Here is a 21,256-nt window from a genome sequence, read left to right on the forward strand (position 1 = left end):
CAGATCCAACAGATCCCTGCATGCGGAGCTTATAAATTTACTATTAAATGCACAGGAAGATTGACTGCCGTGGACATCACAGAGGCTTTGGCACAAATCTCCAGTATAGAAGCATGCACCGTAGTAGTGAGTGCAAGGCCCTCAAGGGTCACTGTCAATCACCATTACAGAGGTGTGCCCAAAGAAGTGACCGGCTCTCATTGAACAATCACAGCCTGAACATGATGGTGTTGTACATCTGCACATTAACCTGCACTTCTCAGATGCATGCAGCACATGTCAATGCATTGACTGCAGGAACAGCATGGTCACCCTATGAACCTAAGAACCTTTGCTGGTAACCTGAACACCAGATAAAATTAGAGAAAAAGAAAGTAAAAACAAGAAGACTGCATGGAATATTTATACACTGAACTTTATCATAAATTACTGCATCTGCCAACCTGTCACCTTTTTTTTTTATATTTGAAATCTCTCTGGCAGTTGGTGTGCCCAGCTTATCAAAGTGGCTTTATTAGACTCACTTTTCTGTAACAGATGGCTCACTGTACTGTACTTGTGATCCAGATTAATTTTAGAATGACTTGTTTACCATTCTTCCTGTTCCTTATGCTAAAAATCTGTTTCTATGAGTCACTAGGAGCTTATGTGCAGATTAAGAGTTCATGTATGCTTAAACTAAAAGGTTAAAGAGGTTCTAAGGGCTGAAGGTTATTTACCTTCATGCATTCCATGCACAAAGGTAAAAAAAACCTTTATAGTGTGCAACTCCGCGCTTAGCCCCCCCCAATACTTAACTAAGCCCGATCTTGATCCAGCAATGTGCACAAGAACAGTGGCTCACCTGAGTTTCTCCCTCCTCATTGGCTGAGATGCAGCAGCAGGAGCAATTGGCTCCCACTGCGGTCAATCACAGCCAGTAAGGAGGGAGCAGGGGGTGGGGCTGAGCCATGCTCTGTATCTTATTGACACAGAGAGCCAGCTCGGTAGCGAACATGAATGAGTTCCCCCATCGCAAGCGGCTTGCGATGGGGGCACTTGGCAAGGGGGAGGGGCCAAAGCCCCAGTGGGGGACCCAAGAAGAACAGGATCGGGGCTGCTGTGTGCAAAACCATTACACAGCGCAGGCAAGTATAACATGCTTGTTATTTTTAAAAAAAAATCCTTTACAAACACTAACACAGAATTTTGGGGAAAGTACTATGGACTAAAAAAGAAAATTAATGCAGCCATCACATCGAAGAATTGGTAAGGTGAATATTAAATTTTTGTTTTTGGATTTAATACCGGTTTAACTGTAACAGTTTCTGCTGTTGACGTTCATGTACAGAGCAGAGGCGTTAAACAGTCAACTCTTTTCAATAAAGAAGTCTTCAAAACACTCACTGTATCAAGAAATGCCAAATGACATAAGCCAAGAAAAATGTATAAGAATTTCTGCTAAAACATACTCCTTTTGTTGTTAAGGATATGCAAGAAATTAAATTGCAGTGCTATGTGGCAAGGTCTATTATATCTCTATTATAGGAATGTTCTTTCCAGGGAAACATACTCATAATTCATCAGGAAATCTCCTATTCTGTTCTAAGTAACCTGCGCTGTCAGTTATACTCTATAGTGGAGTAGTTCAGACACAAAGAACATGGGCTGCCTGTTCCTGTACTACAAATCAGCCTATTTCTCTTTGCACAGAAAACGAAACAAAAGTACATATGGATTCCAGCAATTTGTCATTTTAAAAACAATATCTATCTTGCTTTGCAAGACCTGTAAATAATCATCTTACTGAAAGCCTAAAGTTTTTTTTTTAATTTGCATTCCCTGCATTAAGGTAAAAAAATGTTTTTACAGCTTGGTGTCCTCCCCAACTTACCTCAATTAAATATCAGTTACGTAAGGTGGAATACATAAAAAGACATTGACTCACGAGTCCCCATAATTCGCTGAAGAAGTCCCGCCTACAGGGACGATACGCGTGCGGGAAGGCTCCGTGACGTCATTACAGCCACCTTCCTGGTTTTACAATGAGATGTTGCGTTTTGCTGTGTTATACGCTCTACTTCTACTAGCACTTGGCATTCAGTGCTATGTTTGTAAGTAACATTTTTTTACCTTAATTAAAGATGGTTTTAGTTTAAACAGAGAGCACTATATATGTCTTATTGATTTTGCATGAACCATGTCTCCATCAACTGTATATGAGCGTGTTACACTGTTGCTGCATTATTGAGGCTGGATTTTGGTCGTTGGATTGGCTAAGAGGCAGATATTCACCTTATGATTGCCCCTGTGGGGAATCCTTGAATGACCTTTCTGTTAATTCAGAGGTCCACAGAGTGAGGTAAGCGGCCTGCATTTACGGTGGTGGAAGCACAGATAAGGATACACAATAATTGTTTTCGAGCACCCTGATCACTACTCAGGAGTTTACCCTTACTTGTTGGTGCCTTCTTTTGCGTCATCCTTGGCTCTCATACTATATGAACTGGGACTGTCTATATGTCTTGAAGCTGTTAGATTTTATCCCTATGTATTTTTAGAATGTTTTTTTTTTTGTTTTTAGCGCTGTACTATTTTGTATTTTTAAGATTAGCAAACCTGTGAGATCAGCAGGCTTGCTGCTGCTTTTAAAATTCATCAAAACCGTGTCACGGACTTCTAAGTACTGTATTTCACTATATAAGCTCAGTTTACTTGTAAAAATAAGTGTGAGATGCAAGATTCCGGTGGGTGTAAAAAGATGGCCACCTTCTGAGTATAGGCTTACTGTGGACGAGTGCGGGTGTACCAAGATGGCTGTGACGGAACGTCACTTCCGTTACTTATTCTGATGGTCGCCGATTCTGAAGGGAACACCTGCCTTCTGAACTACAGAGGTGCTGAAAGGAGGAGTTTCAGGAGGCAGAGTCAGTACAGGTATCACAGCTTGCAAGCAGCAAGGTACCATGGGATATGTAGTCCATAGAAATTTAAAGAAAACAGCAGAGGAAAGGCTGCAAAGCATGCAGGGAATCCAGGAAGTTGTGGAAAGAGATGGTCAGCAGACAGGCAGAACTCAAAACATGGAAGGAGATTTTTCAAGTAAGTTAATCACCATTGCTTGTGTTGCTATTACAATGGTGACGTTATAAAATTAAAGTGTATGCCATAGATCTCCTTTAAAGCAGAACTAAACTCTCTCAGTCAACATGAACTATTTTTAATCCTTATGGTGTTAGTAGCATTAGTAAATAGATAGGAAGGTATATTATATTTATATTTCTTCAGTTACTTCCAGTTTACTGGCCTAGGCTAAAATGATGTCATACATTCCAGGCGTGTTTATGGGCATTTATTTATTTCATTTGCAGGAGGGGCTCTCTCACTTAAAGCGTTTGTTACCCCAACATTTCATATTCCCGATATGTGCCTGCTGTACCATGTACTTGTATGAGAAAGTATTCTCTTAGTATTGCTTCCTTTGTGTGAAATCCCTAGTGTTCCTGCCAGTCCCTCTGCTTTCCTAATAAAAACTGACCAAACTAAGCTGGAGAGCACACCATGGTCAGTTCTCTAGGTATGCTGCTCTCCCTCCAATGATCAGAACTGTCCTGACACCCCCCCCCCTCGCACAGCCATTCACTGGGAAGCTCAGTCTACTGCAGCTTCTCCTCTCCCCAGCTCTTATGCAGCTGAGAACAGAGGTAACATGATCACTTATTTAAAAAAAAAAAGGGGAGAAAAAGGTATTTATAATTTTTCGTTTAATCAATAAACAAATGTTTTGTCTTTCATTTCTATTTCAGACTGCGTGGGTTGTTTTTCAAGGTCATCGTTTACAATCACTTTAAACACACCCTTCTGTCCGCATGCCAGAGCTAAAGGCAGATGGATTCCAGCAAAGAAAATGCTAAATTAATTTGCCCTTACTCAAGATAGCCATGGCCAGAATGTTTTGCAAAGTGATTTCTCAACAAAATGAAAGCACGGAGACATGGATGGATGGGTGAGTTTGCTTTGAATATTAAAAATTTAACAAATAGCATTTTCAGTTTGTGGTGCTCAGACACAGTTTAGTATATAACCCCAAGTACCTTTACCTTTACCCTTTTTTCCTGCATCCAATTCGCATGACATGAGATTGTGACTGTCTCTCAATGGAGCCGATTCACACATCCCCGGGGCAGCTGCGAAGCGAATTGCACAGGGGGGCCCTGTGCGTCTTTGGCTTCATTTCTGGCCCGAATTCAGGCAAAAATTCGGGCCCAATTTGTCCCTGAAATGGAGAACAGGGACACACCAGGCCCCTGCTGGCAGCCGCATCTGTTTTAACCCAGCCTCAATGCCAATTAGAAAAAAAAACACTTTTAAAGCAATAGTTGTCCTTTAACCGTTTGCCTTACATTACCTTACGTCGCTTCGCCTTTCGGCCACTAGGGGGCGCACGCAATGAACGCTGGGCACTCGCGATCACTAGTGACAGAGCGAGAACCGGGATCTGTGTGTGTAAACACACAGACCCCGATTCTTTCAGGGGAGTAGAGACAGATCGTGTGTTCATACCAAGTATGAACACCGATCTCTCTCTCCTCGACAGTCCCATCCCCCTACAGTTAGAACACACCCAGGGAACACAGTTAAACCCTTGATCTCCCCTTAGTGTAGAAGGAATTTCATCTTTGTGTATCATCTAAAGGCTATTCATTTCAGTAGGAAAAAGAAATGGTTTACAACCACTTTAACCACTTGACGTCTGGAAGATTTACCCCCCTTCATGACCAGGCCATTTTTTGCGATACGCCACTGCGTTACTTTAACCCCTTCCTGACCTGTGTTACTTTAACCCCTTGGCTCCCCTGCACGAGCCGTTGTAGCTGTATGTCGGCTCTTTAAGATGCTGTAGCAGGCGCGTGTGCACTGCAGCGTGTCCCTGGAGCCGATGTGTGTGCCCGGCGGGCGCGATGACCGCCGGGCACCCGCGATCGCTCGTGACACAGCAAGAACTGGGATCTATGTGTGTAAACACACAAATCCCGGTTCTGTCAGGGGAAAGGAGAGAGATCATGTGTACCTACCAAGTATGAACAACGATCTCTCTTTTCCTCTAGTCAGCCACATTTAGAACACACATAGGAAACACATTTAACCCCTTGATCGCCCCCTAGTATTAACACCTTTCCTGCCAGTGACATTTATACAGTAATCGCTGTATCGCTGTATACTTGTCAATGGTCCCAAAAATGTGTCAAAAGCGTCCAATTTGTCCGCCGCAATATCGCAGTCCAGGTTTAAAATTGCAGATCACCGCCATTACTAGTAAAAAAAAAATAATAATAAAAAGGCTACAAATCGATCCCCTATTTTGTAGACGCTATAACTTTTGCGCAAACCAATCAATGTACACTTATTGCCTTTTTTTTTTTACCAAAAATATGTAGAAGAATACATATCGGCCTAAACTGAGGAAAAAATTAGTTTTTCTTGATAAAAAATGTGGGATATTTATTATAGCAAAAAGTAAAAGATATTATGTTTTTTGCAAAATTGCCGCTCTTCTTTTGTTTATAGCAAAAAAGTAAAAAAACGCAGAGACGATCAAATACCACCAAAAGAAAGCTCTATTTGTGAGAAAAAAAGGACATCAATTTTGTTTGGGTACAACGTCGCACGACCACGTAATTGTCAGTTAAAGTGACGCAGTGCCGTATCGTAAAAATGGCTCGGTCATTGAGCATCCAAATCTTTTGGGGCTGAAGTGGTTAAATTACCACAAAGCACATCTTTGTGTATAATAAAAATCCCTTTATAGGTGCATATAGGGGGTAATTTACTAAAACTGGGGTGTGAAAAATCTGGTGCAGCTCTGCATAGGAACCAATCAGCTTCCAGGTTTAATTGCCAAAGCTTAATCAAACAAGGTGAAGTTAGAAGCTGATTGGCTACCATGTACAGCTGCACAAGATTCTGCTCCAGCTTTAATAAATCCCCCTCATAGTACATATACATTGCAATGCAGGCTGTACTGTGGCTGTAAACACAATGGTAGGTTTCTCAGTTTTATAAGATTGGGCCTGCTGACACAGAGTCAGGGTTTATGTCAGACTGCCTGCAGAAAGTGAAATTCTTTATCCTTTGCTACAAGAACAAAAGTTATAATTTGCCTGGACAACCAAGGTTGGATGACCATGGAGATCCTTTATGTTTAGATTTAGTGTGTTACGCATCATACGGCCTCTTTATGATCCCATGGTTCATTACACAAAGCAGAATGTAATGCTCAGCTTTCATCAAAGACCTGCAACCACTCCCTGAAAGGCAGCGAGAACAGTCCAGTCCATTAAGCATAGTTCAAAGAATAGCACAGCAGCGGGAGACGCAAGCACAAATTTTGCAACCATTAGGAGCTCTTCAAGCATACCATACATAATTAAGGACAAAGAGGAAACTTTTGTCAAGAACAGCTGCTGAGTGTTTTTCCCTTTGAAACGTGTTTGTTTGTTGCATGGCCTACTGGGCAGGAAAAAAAAAACTGGTTTATAGAAAAATCTTACTTTTCTTCTATAACAAAAGTTAACTTTAACCCTCATAAGAGAGCCTGAGATTTTTACTGTAGCAGAATAGCTATCCACTTCTTCCAATGGTGTTCAGGATATGTGATGGTATCTGTGTAAACCCCCATCCCCCGATACTCACCTCTTTTTTTATTTATTTTTTCATTCTTTTTATTCGTTTCAATTTAAAAAAGGTACAAAAGATACAAAAGTAAATACAACAACATGTGTTCAAAGGGCGTAGGGGAGAAAACAAAAGGGGGTTAGGTCCAAAGCATAGGCTTCCATATTTAACAAAATCGGGAAAACAGGGTTATACATTTCTTTAGTTCTCTATGGAATTATCAGATAAAAGCATTACAACATTTACCTCGCTGTGAATCTATCAGTTCATAATTGCCAATGTGAGTCAAAACTCCTTCTATTACCTTGTTTGGTAGCAATTATAGCTTCATACATGTGATGCAAGCGGACACTCTCACCGATACTCACCTCTTTAGCAACCCCCCCCTTCTTTCTCCATCACAGCTGGCTCAAAATACCTGGTGCTTCCAGGTATTGGGCGGGGGGGGGGGGTGGTTGCGTGACCCAGCTCACTCTAGGCTCCACCAGCAGTTTACACCAGGTATTTCCGCATTGCTTGCAAAGGAGGAACCAGGAATTGGGAGGGGGGAGGGGTCATTTAACCTCTATGAGATATCAATTGGCCACTAGGCCCCACCACTGTCAAGAGACAGAGAGGTTAAGACACAGCTCAATTCTGGCGGCCATTTAAAAGCCAATGCCTGTAAGAAGCCCTGAACCTCCATACAGGCAGTCAAGGACCACATGACTTTGGCATGACATGACATGGCTAGTTTGTGAGAAAATATTCAGCATCCTTGATGATTCCCAGCCCAAATTTCTTAAAACATGGGGACCCATGGCTTAATTACTCCCTACCCTCTTTGGAGCAGGCGAGCCCAACATTTTTAATACATTCACCTTCTCTCTGGGCTGAACCGGAGCTCATGGTGGTGCGGGAATTTTTCCCAGAACCATTTCCCTCCCACTTCATCTCTCCCCCATAACACTTCCCTCCCATACTATCTGGCCCCAACCTCTTTCCTTCCTCCTCAATATCACCTCCCTTCACCCACTTGACCCATTGTTGGCACCTTTGTTGTATTGCCACCTCATTTTCTCTATTTCCGAGTTAGAACTTCTGTTATATTGAACACGTCAAATTTGATATAATGGTCTCTGTTTCTAAAGCCCCTGCATGGGTGTAACAGCTGTTATTAATCTAGTTTATGGAAATTTCAATACAATATATTTATATGAGAAAAACATGGCTCACTGTAGGCTTCAACAGCAGCTAACACCATATTTTGGCGGTGGCAACAATGAAGGAAGGAGTGGCACTGAAGTTGTACCAGTGGGTCGGGCTTTACACCACGTATAGTGGAGGACCATCTGACCCCCTCTATGTGGCAAAGATTGGATAAGGAGTGGTGGAGGGGTGATGAAGTAGTATCAGGGGGTTGGCCTTTACATAGACACTGTGGGGTTGATTTACCTAGGCTCAGTTCACATTGGTGCGATGCGGGAACCATCGCATCCTGTTCCTGCACCACATCTGACTCACAGGCAGTTCATCCTGCTCTCTGCGAACTCCTGCGGGTTTTTTTACATAGTTGCATAGTAAGTCAGGTTGAAAAAGACACAAATCCATCTAGTTCAACCAATAAAAGGGAGAAAAAGAAATTATACAATCCCATATACTCACAGTTGATCCAGAGGAAGGCCAAAACACCAGCAAAGCATGATCCAATTTGCTCTAGCAGGGGGAAAAATTATTTCCTGATCCCCCGAGAGGCAAAATAATTCCCTGGATCAACTTTACCTATAAATGTTAGTATTCACTTACATTATGTACATTTAGGAAAGAATCCAGTCCATTTTTATAGCAAACTACTGAGCTAGCCAGAACCAGCTCTTGAGGGAGTCTATTCCAGTGTTTCTCAACCCTTGGTAGGCGCTCAAGCGCAGAGGAAACTACAACTCCCGGAGACCAGAGTCTTGGAGGCAGAGCGTGCCAGGGTGTCAGGACGCGTGACTGGCTTGGGCTGCGGGTCTGGCAAGGGCCCACTGAGCTGAGCTGTCAGGTGAGAGAACCTGACACCCCCTTAGCCCTGCCCCAGTGATCAGGCTGCATTGGATGGACACTGGTGAGGCTGTATTTATGGACACTGTTAAGGTTGCACTGATGGGCACTGGTGAGGCTGCACTGATGGGCACTGGTGAGGCTGCATTGATGGACACTGGTGAGGCTGCATTGATGGACACTGGTGAGGCTGCATTGATGGACACTAGTGAGGTAGCATTTGATGGACACTGGTGAGGCTGCATTTGATGGACACTGGTGAGGCTGCATTTGATGGACACTGGTGAGGTTGCATTTGATGGACACTGGTGAGGCTGCATTTGATGGACACTGGTGAGGCTGCATTTGATGGACACTGGTGAGGCTGCATTTGATGGACACTGGTGAGGCTGCATTAATCGGCACTAGTGAGGCTGCATTTATGGGCACTGATCAGGCTGTATTGAAGGACACTGATCAGGCTGCATTTATGGACACTTATGAGGCTGCATTTGATGATGATATTGTACACGTACACAAACCATCACAAACACACACAGAAACCGTCACAAACACATACTGACATCACACACACACACACAAAAACCATGACACCCAAACAGAAATTACTTTCTTGAGACAGGGATACATAGGAATGTTTTTTAGACCTACATGGGTACTTCACCATAAAAGGTTGAGAAACACTGGTCTATTCCACATTTTCACATCCCTTACTGTGAAGAAACAATTTTTTTGTCAAAGATTAATTGAACAAGATGAAGTTAGAAGCTTATTGGCTACAATGCACAGCTGCACCCTCCAGTTTTAGTAAATCAACCCCTACCAGTCAATCAGTCTTGATCAATTTTCAGTGTCTTGGTTGATAAATGTAAGCCTATACATCCAGGCAGTGATAACTGCATTGGCCCTAGTCAAGTACTGCCTTTCCGGTGGCCCGTGTCTGCAAGCTCCACTGCTTCGCTGATCACCAGCCGCTGCAGGTTTTGGGGTGTGTCACATATCTGCTCCCCCACTACACACAGTGGTTCCACTCGTCAGCCAGTACATCCTGCAGTATTGTAGGAGCCTACAGGAGAAATTACAGCATTCTGCAGGAAATTAAGTATTCGACACACCCAGAAGTGTTGGCTACTGGCAGCAGCTAGGGATCAGAAATGCAGGATGGTTTGAAAACACAGACCAAGTTAAAGCAAAATTATTCGAAAAATGCAAAGTTTATTCCATAGAAATTGACAAATCGTTTTGAGAATTAAATATAGCATGTACTTACCCTTCCGAACACAGATTAATTCATTCACTCCACACGTTCTTTCACTGCCTGTGAAAACCAGAAGAGAAACATGACAGGTTAGGATCCATGTGTCTACATGTATATTTATTTCACTTATTGTTGTCAGACAACATACCGACTACCATCCATCAGAAATATTCAATACACACGATTCAGCAGTTCAATATTTCAACTGTACATTAATGGCCTTGGTAACTCGCATGCATTCATATCACTATTAGCATTAAACAAAAAGTGTCAGTGTATAGTCTGCATTATATAGGTTCACTATAAATTAGGACAATTACTTATAAAGAAGAATTCTCTGACTATCCCTGAAAAAAAGTGTTTGGTAAAACGGAATTATTGTCTAAATACAAGAGTCATGAATGTTGTTACTTGAATCTTGGTGCGCTTTGCAGTGGCGACTGCTGCTTCATTATTTGGGGGGCGGCAAACAAACCACCCGCCAACCCCCCCGGTCGGTCGGTCACACCCACCCCATAGCTCGATCGTCAGCCCACCAGCCCTGCATTTAGCCCATCTAGGTCATGGGCAGCGCTTCCTCCTCAGCGGCTTCAGCATGCGTCTCCTCCTCCTCAGTTTCACAGCGGATCCTCAGCGGCCAATATGATCGCTTCTCCTCCCAGCCAATCGGGTCTCAGGACCCGCTTCATGATTGGCTGGGAGGAGAATCAGGAAGACAATAACGAATATTAATTTGCTATTGTCACACAACTGGGTGGGCTCAGGGCGCAGTGCTCTGCACCCCCAGCCCACCCTTTTTTTAAGCCAATTAGAGCCTCTGGCTTTAAACATGTGCTTTGAAATAATAAACCCTATTGGAATCCATGCGTCCGGCACCCTGCATGTAGATTAGGGGACGGGCACATGGATTAGGGGGGTGGCGCCCCTGGTGCTTTGTGTATTTCTTCCAGATCTGTGTAGTGATCAAGTGTAAAACTTTCCCTCTGTGCAGGAGCTTCCTGTAATAAAGACTGGTCACTGCTGCTCCCTCTCCTTGCACAGAGTGACTGGTCTTGTCTCCGCCCCCTCCTCCAGTTTTCTGCAGGCAACCTGAAGTGGGTGGAGCCTGCTGGGTCCCTCCTACAGCTATGCTCGTTTCACAGGATATGTACAGTACTGTGATGGTGTCACCTTTACTTACACAAGGTAATATCTGGGTTTGTCTAGGCATTTGGTGCACACACACCACTGATTTATATTCTTTGTGGCTACTGAGGAATATATCACAAAAAAAGCCTTTGTACTAGAATTCAGCTTTTAATGTTCAGCTGTAATTCAGACTCTGATTATTGAAATTCATGTATTATTTGTACCTAAATAACTCCCAAGAAATTTAACAATTAAGGACCCATTTTTAAATTGTTTTCACATAGGGTTTACACAACTTTCACCCAAGTTTCACACTTTTTTTTAATAGATTGCAATAGGAATAATGAATCCTGAGCGAAAGCTGTGTGAACCTTGTGTGTAAACATTTATAAATAGACCCTAAACTGTTTTTCAGTGGCCATATACTGCAATTGGCAGACAATATTATGCCCTTTTAATTGCTTTCACTTTGTCAACAATCATGAAATCATGAAATTGGCTATACACAGCAAAGTCAACCGATGACCAAAAGATTTTGATTCTTTTAAAGTTTCAATTGTTCGGTATGTTGCAGGGATTTATTCAGAAAGATGGTTAAAACTGCATACAAAAAAAATGGGGTTCCCATACATTTAAATTGATCCTGTCACCAAGTAAAGAAAGTACGGCTGGATTCACACCAATTGCAGTAATACCTACTTACTCTACTTCTGACTGCTAGGTAGGGTTTCCGCTTGTCTAAGACTCACCCGGACAGTCTGGGATTTGATCATATCCTGAGCAGACTGTGGCTTCCCATGCTCCAGGGGGGCCCCATGTGGCCTCCCTGTCACACTTGGACAGAAGGGGAGGCATTTACTAGAAACGATCGGCTGTATTTTCCTCCTGCAGCCGCTGAATGCCAGCTTCTCCTCCTCTCCATCCCGCCGGCATTCCGGCAGTGCAGGGTGAAAATATGTTCTAGTAAATGCCTCTCCCACTGCCCCTCCTGTCCAGGTTCCTCTCTATGCTGTCCCCCGCCCCCCCCCCAACCCCCCCAGGGCTGCCAGCTTCCCTCCTCTCCAGCCGGCTGCTGCAGGGGATGTTTCAGGATGGAGAGCGGGGAAATGGCCCTGTAAATAAGGCATTTATCGGCTCCTTACCTTTCTTAATAAACACAGTTAGTGATTGGTACCGATCGCTCCTGTGTCCTTTCATAACTGGAGTACCAAGTCTTTTATAATCCTATAAAGTAAAAAAAAAAGATGGCAACCCTACAGCTAGGTTTGAGTGAGAGTTGGTGATGTCACTTCCTCGCTGCTTGATGGAGAGAAAGCTGTACCCAAGGACAGAATCAGATGTATTGGTCAAGTCTGTACAGGCATAACAAGGCGTTTGTCTTTGGACATGCAGTGGAAGGAGCTGCCTGCTTCTGCTTCACTCTGTGGGTCTGTGCTTTCCTCAACCTCTCCTTCTGCTTCTTATTACTCAACCAGTCATCAAGGAGCCAGTGCTGACATGAGGAAGCTAGGCCCTGATTTTACCAAGTTGGCCACCTCCCCAAGGAGACACAGTGCAGAACAAGTTATGGTAAGTCAGTAATGGGGAAAGGACTAGATGCAGGGAGCCCACAAGCAATACTGGTAACCTTCATGCTATGTGAATTGTTTGGCACAGCTTCCACAATTCAGGTCCTCCTTAACACACTAAATCCTAATTTTAACCATAACCCTTAGGCTTAACCCATTAACCCTTGACCCCAACACCAATCTCACTTTGCCCCTAACCTAATTTCTAAATTGCAATTAACTGCTTTCTGCAGCAAGCTTACCTTTATCCAGCACTGTATATCAGCACTGAAATATAAGAATTCAAACACTGAAAATTAACAGCACCAGGGTGAGAATAATGATCCAAAGCTATAATTTTTTCTTGTATGTTTTTGTTTCATAGTGATTGTAAAGTTAAACACATTGTTGTAAAATAACAAACATTCTAACTACTCATGCTGTGCAATAGAGCAGCCCGAACCTCCTCTTCTTTGATTCCCTGCCGGTGCTGTCTGCTACTCCCCTTCTCCATCTGCTAGGAGGCAGACATGTGGGCTCGATCCAGAACCAGATTGTGTGCGTCTATTGACACACACAGTGCAGCTTGGTTCCACCCCCCACTCCATCCTCACAGGATGTAATGGACAGTAGCAGGAGCCAATGGCTGTGAGATGTAATGTAGAGAATGCATTATGTAGGTAACGTGCATTATGTGAGAGTGCATTATGTAATGTAGAGAATGCATTATGGTAAAACCCAAAGTCTTGACAACCAGTTTAAATTTTCAGTGTGCAGAACACTCATGGATCTAATTTTGATTCCAGTGGCTTTATTCTTGTTCTTGGTCACTAAACCACTGAAACAAGATATGTATGATAGCCAAATATCACTTTATTCAAAATAATGTTATATATGCTAGCCCCCCCCCCCCTTGTTACTTCTACTTAAAGGAAGAAACATAATATAAGTTGAAAGTGTGCATTATTATAGTGTTGGCATTTCTGTAGCAGTTACAGAAAAGATCTCCAGGAAATCTGTGATATTCAGCACAAAATATAAACTCTGCAACAGTAATTATAACACTAAAAGAAATAGCCAAGTATTAGATTATTGATCTGTTCTGGATGTATAGTGTGTGATGACCTCATAAACTTTATGGGTCATTAGTCACTGCAAACGTCAAAGAAAATCTATAAACACACATTCACAGAGGAATTATTTATACTTTCTCCATTGTAGCTGCAAATGTTTCATTTATACTGACAAAATGATATTTACTATGCCTTAAAGTGCACCTGTACTGATTGCAAACTTAGTAAATTTCCCCCGAGGGGTGTTATAGCAGTTACTGCGAGGTGCCGCCTGCATGTGTCTTCAGGTATCTTCAAGAGTGATCATGGAGCCTTAAAAAGTTGGGTGCCCTATTATGCAAATATGGACTTTCACAAGGAAGCAGGCAGCCCCCCTAAATTTAGTATTGTACATTTACATTGATCAGCCATAACAAAACCACCCGCCATAACCCGTTGAGGCATGGACTCCACTAGACCTCCAAAGGTATGCAGTGGTATCTGGCACCAAGCCATCAGTAACAGATTCTTTAAGTCCTGTAAGTTGCAAAGTGTGGAATTCATGGACCAGACTTGTTCTTCTAGCACATCCCACAGAAACTCAATTGTATTGAGATCTGTAAAATTTGCAGGCCAAGTCAATACCTCCAACTCGTTGTGCTTCTCAAACCATTTTCGAATTCATCAGACCAGGCCACCTTTTTCCATTGTACCGTGGTCCAGTTCTGATGCCCAGCTGCCCATTGTAGGTGCCTTTGGCTGTGGACACGGGTCAGCATGGGCACCCTGAATAGTCTGCAGCTACGCGGCCCCATACGCAACAAACTGAGATGCATGGTGTGTTCTGATGCCTTTCTATTAGAACCAGCATTAACTTTTTCAGCAATTTGAGTTACAGTAGCTCTTCTATTGAACTGGACTACATGGACCAGCCTTCGCTCCCCACCTCTATCACTGAGCCTTTGCTGCCCATGACCCTATCACCAGTTTTCCATCCTTGGACCACTTATGGTCGGTCCGGACCACTGCAGACCGGGAACATCCCACAGGAGCGGCAGTTTTGGAGTTGCTCTGACCCACATGCCATTGTAACAAGATAATCAGTGTCCCGTCAGTGGTCATAATGTTATGGCTGATCGGTGTAATGGAATGGTCTCACTAATCAATGGTGAGTCACAAGAGGGTCCAAATACCAAATACCTAGCTGAATTTAGAATTTGCCCTGTACAGTGACATGAGTTTAATAGCTGTCAGGAGCCTCTAAAAGTGAAATAAGATTCTACTTTACAGGGACTAGACTTATGCCGCATAAACACGAGCGGACTTTTCAGCATCAAAGGTCCGACGGTCTTTCGACGAAGTTACGACGGACTTACGAACGACCGGACTTTCCCACACACGAACGAACTAAAGTACGTTCGAAAGTCCGTTGGTTTGAACGTGATGACGTATGAAGTAACTAGAATAAGGAAGTTCATAGCCAGTAGCCAATAGCTGCCCTTGCGTCCTTTCTTGTGCATTGGACTAGCATACAGACGAACAGATTTTTTGACCGGACTCGAGTCCGTCGGAAAGATTTGAAACATGTTCCAAATCTAAAGTCCGTCTGATTTTCGACAGAAAAAGTCAGCTGAAGGTCCAATGAAGCCCACACACAGTCGGATTGTCCGATGGATTTGTTCCGTCGGACCAGTCCGGTCGAAAAATCCAGTCGTGTGTACACGGCAAAAGTAACAAATTAGCTTGATAGTAATAATCCTTATTTTTAAAGCACTTTCAAAAGGCTTTACAACAAACCTACAATTTATGAATAAAATACACACATATCAAACTTCAGGCAAAAAGGTGGAAAAAGGAAAGAAAACATCCCTCGCCTGCTCTTGGTGGTATGCAATCTGCTTATAACTCCTGAATGACTACATCCCTCCTTATATCCATAAAAGGAAATCCAAATCTCACACCACGTTCATCAAAACCCAGATAAGGAGAGTCATTTCACTTTCACCAATGCCATTGTTATTTAAGACACTGCTCCAAAAAATTAAAAGAACAATTTTTAATCAGAGTATAGCATCAAGTCAATGCTATGCTATGCTATCAATGCTATCAAGTCAAACTCCTGGGATATTGATCTGGTCAGGTAAGTAGCAGAGGGGCTTGTTAATCAGTTTCAGTTGCTTTGGTGTTAATGAAATTAACAACAGGTGCACTAGATGGGCAACAGACGACCTCCAAAACAGGAATGGTTTTACAGGTTGAGGCCACTGACATTATTTTCCCCACTCATCTTTTCTGACTGTTTTTCACTAGTTTTACATTTGGCTAGGGTCAGTGTCACTACTAATAGCATGAGGAGATACCTGGACCCTGCAGAGGTTGCATAATCAGTCCATCATCCAGACATCAATGCATGTCATTGCCAGAAGGTTTGCGGTGTTTCCCAGCACAGTCTCAAGACCATGGAGGTCTTACCTTACATAGGAGGAATTACCTCCAGCAGGCCACTGGTGTGAATGTCTCTGACCAAACAATCAGAAACAGACTTCATGAGGGTGGCCTGAGGGCCTGACGTCCTCTAGTGGGCCCTGTGCTCACTGCCTGGCACCATGGAGCTTGACTGGAATTTGCCATTGAACACCAGAATTGGCAGGTCCGCCACTGGTGCCCTGTGCTTTTCATAGATGAGAGCAGGTTCACCCTGAGCACATGTGACAGACGTGAAAGGGTCTGGAGAAGCCATGGAGAACATTATGCTGTATGTAATGTCGTTAAGCATGATTGGTTTGGTGGTGCGTCAGTGATGGTCTGGGGAGGCATATCCATGGACGGACGCACGCACCTTTACAGGCTAGACAATGGCACCCTGGCTGCCATTAGGTATCGGGATGAAATCCGTGGACCCATTGTCAGACCCTATGCTGGTGCAGTGGGTCCTGGGTTCCTCCTGGTGCATGACAATGCCCGGCTTCATGTGGTGAGATTATGCAGCCAGTTTCTGGAGGATGAAGGAATTGATACCATTAAATGGCCCCCACATTCGCCTGACCTAAATCCAATAGAACACCTCGGGGACATTATGTTTCGATCCATCTGATGCCGCAAGGTTGCACCTCAGTCTGTTCAGGAGCTCAGTGATGCCCTGGTCCAGATCTGGGAGGAAATACCCCAGGACACCATCCGTCGTCTCATTAGGAGCATGCCCTGATGTTGTCAGGCATGCATACAAGCACTCGGGGCCATACAAACTACTGAGTACCATTTTCAGCTGCTGCAATGAAATTTCAGCAAAATGGACTAGCCTGCTGCATCATTTTTTCACTTTGATTTTCGGGGTGTCTTTCAATTCAGACCTCTGTAGGTTAAGAATTTTAATTTCCATCAAACGATGTGGCATCCTTTTGTTCCTAACACATTACCTAGTCTATATCAGTATTGATATCCAGCATCATATTTTTGCCCTTTGAGATCTGATGTGTTTTCAAAGTGTTCCTTTATTTTTTTTGAGCAGCGTATATTCCAGGAACAAAGCTACAAGCTTCTCATGCGATGGTACTGGGTCCCTGCGCTTCTCCATAAACAAATTCCACAGGTTCCCTGGTGCTGCCAGCAAGGCCTGGGTCTCTTATGTCCTATTTTCTTGGACTGCCCGTTACTTCGCCCATTCTGTGTGGAATTATGCAAAATAATTTGTCAACTTACCTCAGTGGACCTAAAGAACAATCCTACCAGCTACCTCCTGCTTATTAAAGCAGTGCCATTGAAACGCTATAAATCTTTCCTCACAGCCCAACTTCTCACCGCAGCCTGACCAATGTATTCCCCCCTACGATTCATATGTGGTTCACTAGAGTTAATGAAATTTACAAGATGGACACATCTTGAAAGAGATAGCCTGAGCTTCATCGAAACGTTGACAATAAAAACCCTTCTGTTTTGATCTCCTCTGCCAGACCCATGAATGCCTCTATACCTGTTTTGGAGATCGATAGATAGATAGATAGATAGATAGATAGATAGATAGATAGATAGATAGATAGATAGATAGATAGATTCATAAAATATATATATATATATATATATATATATTTATTAAGTAAAAAAAATTATATATTTCGGATCTCTCCTCTAGTGAGCAGAAAGAAGTACAGGAGAGAATCCTAAAATTGGTGATCATTGTGATTGACTATTACATGACAGGGAGCTGATGCTCCAGACTCCTGATCTTTGGTTTGAGAACATTAGCTTTTGTGAAGGTAGAGGCATGTGATCAAGCATGTTCCCAGCACAAAAACATGGAGCAAGAAAGCCCAACTCCATGACACTGCACATATGTGCTACCTTGGCGGGAAGGGGTTATCGAATGTCTGCTTGTATAGGGAAGAACTGCTTATTAATCCAAAACGTCCCAATGCCACCATACTGGACTAAGGGTAGATATAGCACAGATAGCCCTAGCAAATGCTTATTAGATGTGCATAGTGGTGAAATGAACATTTTACAACACCTTCAAGTTCTTCATTAAAGCGAAACCCCAGGCAAACACACACGCCAAAAGGCCTTGTATTTGTCTATCAATTGCTGAGATTTACACAGCTCTGCCGTACAGCACAGTCCTGTCTGACAGAAAGGAAGACTTATTTTTTCTTTTTAGCTGCAGTTAAGTAACTTGCCCTTTTTACATCCTTTGACTGGATAGTGAAAGGAGAAGCAGTGGACTGATTAGTAGGGGTGTACCGAATGGAAACTTTGATGCCGAAACCAAAAATGCAGGATGCACTTTACCGAAAATGACAGTTTTAAAAAATTTTTTATACTTTTATATATAATTGTATTATATGCGACTTTTTAATTAATATCATCATTTTAAATTAATATGAATTTATCGATGGCCATTATTGGCATCTTTAGTGCAAGAAAGGTCAAGAGAAATGCAGTCTGCAGTCTCTAACCATCTCTTGTATCATGTCTGTAATCTCTTACTTAAACGTAAATACACTGCTAATCGTATTAGCAAAATTTCCATTCGGTGCACCTCTAGCAGACATGATACATGATATGGTCAGAGACTGCAGACATGATACAAGAAATTAATGCAGCCTGACCAGTGTCCATTAAATGCAGCCTCACCAGTGCCTGTCAGATGCAACCCATCAGTCAGATGCAGCCCTGCCATTGTTTGCCAGATGTAGCCTTGCCATTGCTTGTCAGATGCAGCCTGCCTGTGCAAGTCAGATGCAGCCTGCCTGTGCAAGTCAGATGCAGCCTCCCAGTGCATGTCAGATGCAGCCTCATAGCGACTCCGGATGCAGCCTGCCTGTACCAGTCAGATGCAGCCTCCCAGTGCCTGTTAGATGCAGCCTGCCTGTGCCCAGATCAGAGCGGCGATCTCCGTGTGTCACGGAGCTGGATTTGAATTTCCCGGCTGCAGTAACAATGTCCTGCCTCCTGTGATCGCGCCACACTGATTCAATTTCCCGACACTGGATCAGTGTGCCGTCTATCACAGGAGGAGGGACATTGTTACTGCTGCTGCCCGGACAATTCAGCTCTGTGAAACACGGAGATCACCGCTCTGCGTGAGGAGGAGGGAGGAGAGGAGGAGGACTGGGGCACACCAGGTTGACACCCCCGCAATGGGCGGCACCCGGGGCGAACCCCGCCCCCTTTTCGGCATTTCATTATCTGCACTTTTTTTTCCTTCGGCCGCTAATTTTCTGCGGCTGAAATTTCGGTGCACCACTACTGATTCGCTGATCTTTCTGTCACTCTGCTCTTTCCTTCTATGAACATGCTCCTTGTTAGCACATGAGCCCTGCAAGACAACAAACTGGCTAGCTGTACTGCTTCTCTGGGACTGAAAGAGGCTGATACCAAGTCAAACTTGGGTGATCTGCTGACCGTAGGTGCAATGCTCTGCAGGCTCCTTAGAAAAAAATAAAAATAAATAAATACACTTTTTTTTTTTACCTGCAAAAAAAAAAAAAAAATGTACATTTTATATTTTCTTTTTTTAAAGGTGAACTTAGCCTTTAAATGAACTCTAAATTTCAAATTTACACTGTTTTATAAAAATAAAAACAAAATGACAAGGTGAAGTTGGCCTTTAAGCTCTTATTTTTTTAGTGTGCACTTACGAGCACTCAGAGGTTGTCTGAGTGTACAGAAGACAATGTAGAGCTTTGACAGATCTAAAAAGCTTGCCTGACCATGCAGAACTAGGAGCTCTACACACTACCTTCTCAACACTTCCCAGATATAACAATGAACTGAAGGCTGAACGTTCACATTTCTGCTAACCTGAGGAGGTCAGACCATGCCTGAACATGCGAATAAGCTCTTATTATTTCTATGTTCAGTCTTATCAGTCCTCAACCCACAAACAGATGCTACAGTAAGGTTCAGAAACTCATGAAATAAAAAGTGGCTCATTACATGCAGCTGCTTGTTCATTTAAAAGTCTGGAATTTAATAACTCTTCAGTGAACGCAGAAATTCAAGTGACCTGACCTTTATAGGGGGATTATCATTTACAGGTACAAATACATTCCTCCCAGCAGGGAGATGGGCAGAGCCAAGTGCTGGCATCTTCATGCGTATCTTGACGAACAAATGTGACAGTGGCTTCTTTTCCTGTCATGCTGGCATTTGTTTCATCTTACCCCCAGATAAGCCACTTAGAGACATGTGCGTCCGTACACTATCGCTACAAAAGAACAAACCTTCACACACACACACGCACAGGAGTGCAGCTTAAAAGTCAAAGTCTAAGACCTGCCGCCAGAACGCTACTAATGAGGTGTTTATTTAGTCTCCTGTCCCTATTAAATGTGTATGAAGTGGGTGTCTCTGGAGATTGAGGGGGCCGGGTAAGCGAGAGACAAACAATGTAGCACCATCTGTGTAGACAGCAAACGGGTTCTTGCAATGGCACTGCAATACCCAGATGAATGTACCAGCAGACTCCTTTTGACAGGTTACAAAGACGAAAAATCTCACAAGTGCCTTACAGATTCAGCAGAAACATCCCTATGGCTACTCTGTTAATTTTTAGAGATGAAGATTATTGTTTGTTTGTTCAACAAAGATGGCAGAACACAAGCATACTGCATTCTAAGGCCCCTTTCACACCAGCAGACCGATCAGGTCCATCTGTCAGTTTTTCAGGTGGACCCGACCGGACCATCCTCTATGGGGCGACGGATGTCAGCTGACACCCGCCAGGTATCCGACCCGCCAAAATCCACTGAAAACTGACATATGGCGATAAGTTTACCATCCGTCCAGCGGATCGGATGACAATCATTTGGAAACAGGCATGCAGTCTTTTCCATCCGACCGCCTCATAGAGAAGAGCGGGCTGTCCATGTCTGCTCTCCATAGCGGAGCAGACACAGACCTGTCATCTGTCTGCTCAGCAGAGAGATCCCCGCTGAGCAGACGGATTCTGCTTGGATGGATCTGCCCCATGTGAAAAGGGCCTAACATTAGATTTTATTTATTTATTTATTCTAGGTACTTATATAGCGCCATCAATTTACGCAGCGCTTTACATACACATTGTACATTCACCTCAGTCCCTACCCTCAAGGAGCTTC

General features: G+C 43.3%; 1 protein-coding gene across 1 annotated transcript in view; it reads right to left on the reverse strand.

The window, feature by feature from the left end:
* The window catches only part of SYT14 (synaptotagmin 14), a 400,327-nt gene that overhangs the window by 335,555 nt on the left and 43,516 nt on the right, over positions 1–21,256 (reverse strand). Inside the window, exon 2 of the mRNA XM_073628430.1 lies at positions 9,947–9,994. Within this exon, the coding sequence (XP_073484531.1) occupies positions 9,947–9,994 (48 nt within the window). The remainder of the gene's footprint in view (positions 1–9,946; positions 9,995–21,256) is intronic.

This window comes from Aquarana catesbeiana, linkage group LG04, assembly GCF_042186555.1.
Source record: "Aquarana catesbeiana isolate 2022-GZ linkage group LG04, ASM4218655v1, whole genome shotgun sequence".
Taxonomy (NCBI): Eukaryota; Metazoa; Chordata; class Amphibia; order Anura; family Ranidae; genus Aquarana; species Aquarana catesbeiana.